The sequence below is a fragment of the Cebus imitator genome, unplaced genomic scaffold, assembly GCF_001604975.1.
Source record: "Cebus imitator isolate Cc_AM_T3 unplaced genomic scaffold, Cebus_imitator-1.0 Scaffold2, whole genome shotgun sequence".
Lineage (NCBI taxonomy): Eukaryota > Metazoa > Chordata > Mammalia > Primates > Cebidae > Cebus > Cebus imitator.
The window spans coordinates 14,653,505-14,662,389 of record NW_016107317.1 but is presented as its reverse complement, the minus strand read 5'-3'; the positions used below and the strand labels follow the sequence as shown (position 1 = coordinate 14,662,389).

General features: G+C 42.8%; 2 protein-coding genes across 20 annotated transcripts in view; one reads left to right on the top strand and one right to left on the bottom strand.

Moving 5' to 3' along the window:
* Window positions 1-3,423, bottom strand: part of ZCRB1 (zinc finger CCHC-type and RNA binding motif containing 1) — a 17,346-nt gene extending 13,923 nt beyond the window's left edge. The window contains exons 1-2 of the mRNA XM_017530196.2: window positions 3,235-3,423; window positions 697-782 (exon numbers count right to left, since the gene is read on the bottom strand). Of these exons, the coding sequence (XP_017385685.1) occupies window positions 697-780 (84 nt within the window). The 5' untranslated portion in view covers window positions 781-782; window positions 3,235-3,423. The remainder of the gene's footprint in view (window positions 1-696; window positions 783-3,234) is intronic.
* Window positions 3,424-3,434: 11 nt separating this feature from the next.
* The window catches only part of PPHLN1 (periphilin 1), a 135,963-nt gene continuing 130,512 nt past the window's right edge, over window positions 3,435-8,885 (top strand). For 9 of the 19 annotated variants that reach the window (XM_017529965.2, XM_017530028.2, XM_017529978.2 and 6 more), the window contains exon 1: window positions 3,436-3,541. The gene's annotated coding sequence lies outside the window, so the exon portion shown is untranslated. Of the gene's footprint in view, window positions 3,542-8,885 lie in introns of all 19 variants that reach the window. The other 10 variants (XM_037738965.1, XM_037738960.1, XM_037738955.1 and 7 more) reach the window with 3 other exon arrangements.

Here is an 8,885-nt window from a genome sequence, read left to right as displayed (position 1 = left end):
TATCCATAGAACAATTTTCCTGATGACTTGGGGGAATAAGACAAAACTAATATCTTAAGCATATCTGAACATATATTCTTTAATATTCTTAAATGTAACCTTCTAAAAATGATTTAGTACTCTTTTTTTTTTTTCTTTTTTTTAAAGACAGGGTTTCATCATGTTGGTCAGGGTGGTCTTGAACTCCCGACCTCAGGTGATCCACCCGCCTTGGCCTCCAAAGTGCTTGGATTACAGGCGTGAGCCACCACACCCAGCCGTTCACCGATATGTCTCTACTACCTGCAAGAATGTTCAGCACATAATAAATATTCAATAAATCCAGCCTCTTTTTTTTCTTTTATTTTTTTTTGAGACACGGTCTCATTCTGTCACTGAGGCTAGAGTGCAGTGGTATGATCTTGGCTCGCTGTAGCGTTGACCTCCTAGGCTCAAGCAATCTTCCAACCTTACTTTCCCAGGCAGCTTGTAGAGACATGGTGGCACACGCCTATAGTCCCAGCTGCTCAGGGAGCTAAGGTGGGAGGATCACCTGAGGGGTGGGGAGGCTGCAGTAAGCCTTGATAGGGTCACTGCGTCCCAACCTGGGTGACAGAATAAAAAAAAAGAAAAGAAAAAAAGCATTTGGCCTTGGAGAACTATTAGTTTAAGGTTATCTGTATCTCAAATAGCAGTCACTAGATAAGATTTACTTACCCGGTACAAGTCATTGTTTGTCAGGGAAAAAGGCAAGTTGGATACATACACTGTGCTCTTACTTGGAGCCAATCCACCACTCATTTCTAAAAGTGAAAATAAACCTATCATCAATCAAGCTAAACCAAGATTTTTTTTTTTTTTTTTTTTTTTTTTTTTTTTAACAGTTTTTTTTTTGTTGCCCCAGCTGGAATGCAATGGAGCGATCTCAGCTTACTGCAACCTCTGCTATCTGGGTTCAAGCAATTCTCTTGCCTCAGCCTCCCAAGTAGCTGGGATTACAGGCATGCACCACCATGCCCAGCTAATTTTGTATGTTTAGTAGAGATGGGGTTTTATCATGTTGGTCAGGCTGGTCTTGAACTCCTGACCTCAAGTAATCCACACACCTCAGCTTCCCAAAGTGCTGGGATTACAGGTGTAAGCCACTACACCTGGCCTAAACCAGGTATTCTTAATTCCAAATAAAACCAATACATCAGACCAGTCTGGGCATTATTTTGAAAAAAACAAAAAAACAAAAAACCCAATACCGTATTAATAATTACTGATTTAATTATGCCAGATTTGTATACCTTCTTTTTTCTTTTGCCTTTGTTCTTGAAGATGTTGCTAAGTTTGTTTGTTTTTTTTTTTTGTTTTTTGAGATGGAGTTTTGCTCTTGTTGCCCAGGCTAGAGTGCAATGGCACATTCTTGGCTCACTGCAGCCTCCGCCTCCCAGGTTCAAGTGATTCTCCTGCCTCAGCCTCCTGAGCAGCTGGGATTACAGGCATTCGCCAACATGCCCAGCTAATTTCATGTATTTTTAGTAGGGATGGGGTTTCACCATGTTGGCCAGGATGGTCTTGATCTCTTGACCTCGTGATTCACCCGCCTCGGCCTCCCAAGATGCTGGGATTACAGGGTGAGCCACTGCGCCCAACCTACCTTCCTTACATTTTAGGAAGTTAGGAGCAATAACTCCAGCAGTCTGAATTAAGGAATACCTTTTCCCCAGTCACCACTTAAAAAAAAAAAAATCTTTTTTGGTTCTTCTTTTTTTTTTTTGAGACGGAGTTTCGCTCTTGTTACCCAGGCTGGAGTGCAATGGCGCGATCTTGGCTCGCCGCAACCTTTGCCTCCTGGGTTCAGGCAATTCTCCTGCCTCAGCCTCCTGAGTAGCTGGGATTACAGGCACGTGCCACCATGCCCAGCTAATTTTTTGTATTTTTTTGTTAGTAGACACGGGGTTTCACCATGTTGACCAGGATGGTCTCGATCTCTTGACCTCGTGATCCACCCGCCTCGGCCTCCCAAAGTGCAGGGATTACAGGCTTGAGCCACCGTGCCCGGCCTGGTTCTTCTTCTTTCAAGTATTCTTTCAGTGCTGGACAAGAGAGGGGTTTTAAATAGATGATGGAAAAACCCTGAAGCCAGTCCTAACCTCCCCTCAGGCTATGAGAAAAAAAAATGATCGAATGAATATGTATTGTATATGTTCAATACCTTCACCTTGCACACCCAGGTCAGAAACAGCCTAGGGCCTCAAAAGAACCTTAGCCACTGATTTTTGCTAATACAGTCATGCTACACTTAACGAAGGAGATATGTTCTGAGTGTGTTCCACGATATCATAGTGCAACATAGATTGTACTTAGACAAACCTGTATGGTCTAGCCTATTGCTACTAGACTACAACCTGTATAGCATGTTAATGTACTGAATAATGTAGGCAATTGAAATACAATGGTAAATACTTGTGTAGCTAAACACAGAAAAGGTACAGTAAAAATATGGTACAGTATATTATAGTCTTAGGAGACCACCGTGGTATATGTGGTTTGTCGTGAACCAAAATGTTATGCTGTGCATGCCTGTACTATGGTTGGGTACCTTTTTTGTTTGTTTTAATATTTTTTCTCTGGAGTGGTGTTAGCAGGAAAATTTTCTTTCCCCCATTTAGTATGATGTTAAGGAGGATATTTAAGCTTTACGTATTGACAATGTAAACTTCTTTCGAAACACTAATTTTGCTTATTATTGCCAAATTATGAAATGATACTTTTATATAAATAGGTTTGGTGCCTGGAGGAGACATACCTGTATGTATGTGTGTATGTATACAAAGTTTACAAATGTAATCAATCAGTAATTAATTTTACAAGGTCAGCAAATTACCGTGAAAATATCAGACTCAATCAAATTCAAATTTCTGATTTAAAAAGAGCGTGTGGTGTGTATTTGAGATGCGGAGACGAACCATCATAAATGGAAAAATATTGTCTCAGGCATGCCAATTCGCGATGGAATAAGAAAACTGCTTGATGTTTGGTGTTTTGGGGGGAATTATTTAGAAAACTTCAAAACTCAACATAGGTCGCTTTTGAAAAGTTTCTCCTTTGAAACTACGCGTTGGACGTTTTGCTGAGAGCTGTGAAGGCAGGCAGAAGTTAAGGTCCTGGAAATAAAAAGGGTGGCGGGAGAGAGCAGAGCGTTTTGGTAGCCGAGTCTGGGGAAGGGGCCCCGCAAGGGAGAAAACCGAAGCTGGAGGCGTTTACCTTTAGGTGGGGCGGGCCTGGCAGACCAGAAGAGTGCGAGCCCTCGGCTCAGCTGGGGCTCAACCCCGACTCTTGGTAGCCACTCGCAGCGGCCTAGGCATCACGAGTCCTGGGAGGGGTCAAGCGCGGAAACGAGAAGGTAGCAGCCGCTGGGCCTCTTCCCGCTTGTTGGAGATTCCGGCCCCGAAGGCGGGCCAAGAGCTTAGCGTTTCGGTGACGTCATTGTGAGCGCCGGAAGTGCCTACCCAGGGATTGCGGCGGCGGGCGGGTGACTACGTTTACGGGGTCTCCCGGAGGGCCCGAGTCGGTGAGCGCCTTTTACCTTTTCCAGCGATGGATGGGAAGCGCGTGCGGGCTGCTACACGCGGGGGGCGCGGGCGGGCGTTTTCTGTGTCGGGTCCTGGATTCTCCTATTGCCTTTGAATTGTGCAACAATTCTGCCCATGCGGTTGAGGGTGGAGAGAGGCAGTGGAGTTTGGAATAAAGGAAAGTGTTGAGTCTAAGGTTAAGTTCGCCTCTCTGTAGCACCTTAATATGCAAAGAGAAGACTGAGCTAGGTAACTTTAGTGACCCGAGACCATTCAGCGAGTCGGTAATTTTACTGAGGGTGTTCGCGGTACCCAGCTCGCTATTAGGCACTTTGGGAACTACAAAACAAATTGAAAAACAGACTTTTGTTTTGTTCTCTGGTGGAGCTCTCAGTCTAGTTGGGGAGACAAGGCCAACTTGGGGAGAGTTGGATTCACAGAGTAACTCGTCTTTAGTATGGGTATGGACAAATGTTGGAACTTCATGGCACCTTTTCTTTTCCTGTAAATCTATAATGGGCACTCACTGCTTTTTCTTTAAGAGGCCATTACATGCCCACCAGTCCTACAGAAAAATCAGAACATAATGCAAGGTAGTTTATACTTCTACCCGACAGCACACACAGACCAGGCCTCTAACCACTCCCTGGGAGACTGCGTGCTAGTAGCCTCTCCTGGAGCCCTCCAATCCAGAGTGAAGTCGAGATCTTCTGGAGAGACGGAAGTGCAATCCATCCAGGGCGCAGCTGAATTTTGTTAGGCCTGAATGCCTCCGTGGCCGATAGGGGACCGCTGGACGAATTCTCTCAGCAAACTAGTGGCCAGCCAGACTTACCATGCTTCACATTCCTGTTATCTTTGGTTACCGCCCAAGATGTAAGCTCCTTTGGTCTTCTGTGCAGTCGTCTCCTCCCATCTGCTTTGTGTTTCCTCTCGACTTAGGCCATCACTGCTTTTTCATTTCTTACCCATTTAATGCCCCAACACCCGCCATCAGTTCCTTCTGAAACCTGTATTTCCTGCCTAAACTATTTTACATATTCAACTGCTTTGGTGAAATTCTCTTTCATCTCCTAACCTTAACTATTAATAACACGTACTTTTCCTGCCAGCCATTTCAGTTGTACCCTTTCTCTGACCCTGCATTTAAAGTTGGGCATGGCTCTAGCCGTGTTGAACTGATTTCAGTTCCTCAAGGACTTTCTTCCCTCAGTATCTTCACAAAGTCTCTTATCTCTCTTTGGGACATTTGAACTCCCTGTTCCCTCCTGCCTTTTTCTGGATAACTTCTACTAAAGATCCGAATTTAGCTGTCACTTTACTTGAGGGGTATTCCCTAACTTCCATAGAGTTAGATATCCTTGCCACATACTCGTAGCTGCCCTGCACGTCCCTCACGGCGTTTATCACGTTTCCTAATTGCTTGTTTCTATGCCATCCCTAAGCGAGGCTGTGGGTGAGGGACTGTTTGATAACTCCAGTATCTAATACAGTTCTTGGCTCGTAAGACGGGTATTTCTTGAGTGATTTCAGGTGCTGAAGGTATGGTCTCAGATCAGGCAGTTAATGAGTAATTACCCCGTAGAAGGGGGTCACCTGCCACTCAGCTACAGGTGATTGTGGCTATGTGAGAATATGATCCCAGTTTTGCTAGAACATCTAATTTTTTCAAAAAAAGTTGGAAATACCATTTTTAAAAAAGCATCATCTCCAAGTTTATAAATATTGTCAGTGGAATGGAATTTTACTGAAAAAAAAAATGAGTCAAACACAAGTCACATGTGGCTTATCAGTCACTATTTTGGAATCTGTTTTAAGTCTCGTATGGTTTGTATAATGGACTTTGTGGAGAATAATAGCTTTTGAGCTGGGCCTTGATGGGCTGTCAGATTTAAATGAGAGAATGGAAAAAGGTATCCAGTTTGGAAAATAAACATTTCCATGGTAGTGTATGTTACTCTGTTTGTGGTACCATGAGGAGACTGGCATAATTATATGCTTTTGGACACAATAGAAGGTTAGATGAGATGACAGAAGGAGGCATATGGAAGATAGAAGTTTGGCTTTATTACAGTTAATAAACCAGTTGGATTCTGATACTGGAAACTTCACATTATGAATACGCATTAACAGTTGATTGAGTACTCTTCTTTAGGGTAAAATGGAGGGAGAAACACTGGAAAGAGGCTGACCGGTTAAGACTTTAACTTCCATCCATATGTGAAATAAGATTCAGATTTATAAATATTATATGTAGGCAGACATCTGGCATTTTTGTTTACTGGTGTAATTTCAGTTAATTGATCAATTATGGACAATCAGGGATCTCCTAAGCTTAGTGCAGTACAGTTGGGCTTGTAATAGAAGTATCCTTAAAGCACTGGAAAGTTAAGTGACTTGTGAAACTAGTAGAGAATGTGGAGTTTATATATATATGTGTGTGTGTGTGTATGTGTGTGTGTGTGTGTGTGTGTGTGTATATATATATATATATATTTTTTTTTTTTAATTTAAGACGGGGTTTCACCATGATGGCCAGGCCGGTCTTGAACTCCTGACCTCAGGTGATGCACCCATCTTGGCCTCCCAAAGTGCTAGGATTACAGGCATAAGCCACTGTGACTGACCTATATTTTTTATTTTTGTTTTTTGAGACGTCTTGCTCTCACCCAGGCTGGAGTGCAGTGGCACGACCATGGCTCACTTCACCCTCCATCTCCCAGGTTCAAGGGATTCTCCTGCCTCAACTCCCTGAATAGCTGGGATTACAGGCATATGCCACCATGCTTGGTTAATTTTGGTTTTTTTTTTTTTTTTTTTTTAGTTGGATTTTACTTCATTTTACCCAGGCTGGAGTGCAATGGCGCGATCTCGGCTCACCGCAACCTCCGCCTCCTGGGTTCAGGCAATTCTCCTGCCTCAGCCTCCTGAGTAGCTGGGATTACAGGCATGCACCACCATGCCTAGCTAATTTTTTGTATTTTTAGTAGAGACGGGGTTTCACCATGTTGACCAGGATGGTCTCGATCTCTTGACCTCGTGATCCACCCGCCTCGGCCTCCCAAAGTGCTGGGTTTACAGGCTTGAGCCACCGCGCCCGGCCAATTTTGGTATTTTTTTTTTAGTGGAGATGGGGTTTCATTGTGTTGGCCAGACTGGTCTTGAACTCCCGACCTCAAATGATCCGCTCGGCTCAGCCTTCCAAAGAGCTGGGATTACAGGCACGAACTGCTGCGCTCGGCCAATAATGCAGTACTTTATTTTGAGATGGGGTTTTCCTCTGTAGCCCAGGCTGGAGTGCAGTGGTGCAATCTCAGCTCACTGGAAGGAGGCTGACTGGTTAAGACGTTAACCCTCTGCCTCCCGGGTTCAAGCAATTCTCCTGCCTCAGCCCCCTGAGTAGCTGGGATTACAGGCACCATCCACCATGCCAAGCTAATTTTTGTGTTTTTAGTAGTGATGGGGTTTCACCATGTTGGCCAGGCTGGTCTTGAACTCCTGACCTCACATGATCCACCTGCTTCTCAAAGTGCTGGGATTACAGTGAGCCACTGTGCCCGGCCATGAATGCTGTACTTAAAAAGAGCTAAGTTATATGGTTCATCATGGAAGCAATCAATGTTTTTTTTTTGCCTCCAGCCTCTTTCTCTAATCCACCTTGTATATTGCCAGATTAATCTTTGGAGTGACATTTTTGCCCCTCACCGTATTCCCAGACTTAAGAGCCTTTGGTGAGCAGCTTGTCTGATACTTGCTTTTGTACCACTTCTTGCCCTTGAATCTGTTCTTTGTACCCTTGCATGTGTCTGTTATGAAGCTATGTAATGGTGGAAAGGGCTTGGCTTTTAAGTCATTCAAGCCAGAGTCTGACTTCAGCCTCCATTTGGCTCTGGGATTTGAGCTTTTCAGAGCTTGCATGTTTTTATCTGGAATGTGAGAGATAATTTCTCCTTCATTAGGATTGTGTCAGTAAGGGGTTTACATGTTTTGAAAGATTATTGCACAAATTCTTGCACTTAAGGGAGGAAATAAATGCTTGTAGAACACCTATGTAGGTTTATTTTTCACACTTGCAATGCGAATCTTTCGCTCTGGTCAGTTCCATCTTCTTAGGCACTTTTTGTCTTCCCTAACACCTTTGCCTTTTCTTGGATTCTGCTATTCATTATGGTTCATCTACATTTAAACCATCTATTTGAAGATTCTATTTAAATTTGACATTAAGAGCCAGGCGCGGTGGGTCACGCCTGTAATCCCAGTACTTTGAGAGGCCAAGGCGGGTGGATCACGAGGTCAGGAGTTTGAGACCAGCCTGGCCAAGATGATGAAACCCTGTCTCTTGGGAAAAAAAAAAAATTAAAAAACATTTAAAAAACATAATAAATTTGACATTAAGAAGGTGACATTGAAAGGGTGAGAAAGTTAGTTCTGCAGATACCTGGAGAAGAACAGTTTTTTAAAAGGCTTTCCTAACTACCACTGCCTGCATTTCTCTCTCCCTAAGCATTGAACAGTGCTGAATTTAATACGTTGCTCTGTTTTGGTCATTTTAGTTGGCATCAGTTAATTTTTTTTCAAAGACCTTAACTATCTTCTAAAATTTATGTTTAGTTGTCTGGAATTTCAAATATTTTCTAATAGAAACATTAGAATACTCACTCTAAATACTGAGCACAGGGTGCAAATTGTTATAGGACCTTAATATTCATCAGTGAGCAAAGAGACATCCCTGCTTTTTATTATCTAAGATACTATATAGCGTACTTTAATATAGATTAGTATTAATTACTAATTAGTAAATAATTACTAATTAGTGCTAATTAAAAATAGCACGATTGGGGGATATGGTAGTTGAGTGACATTAAGAAGGTGACATTAAAGGGTGAGAAAGTTAATTCCACAGATATTTGGAGAAGAAGAACATTTTGTGCAGGGAATTACCAGTGCAAAAACCTATGTTGATCTAAAGTTTGAGATCAAATGTGACTTTTTCAGTAACCATAGTTGGCTATCAATAGTTGTTGAATGAATATAAAAAGCGAAGGAATGAGTTTGGGAGGAGGGGAAGCTATCCTGAATGTATTTAATAATGGAAGCTGACTAGATTGGAATGCAGAGTTACTGTAGCCTAAGCTGCTACTATAACCAGTTTGGATAAAATGAAAAAACAGATCCATTTCCTTGACTTTGGTTTAGAGTGTTAATGGTTTGACAGAAGGATGTTGCCTGTGACTTTATTTTCTCAATTTTTTTTTTTTTTTTAAGATAGGGTTTCACCATGAGGCCAGGCTGGTCTTGAACTCCTGACCTCAGGTGATCCACCCACCTCGGCCTCCCAAAGTG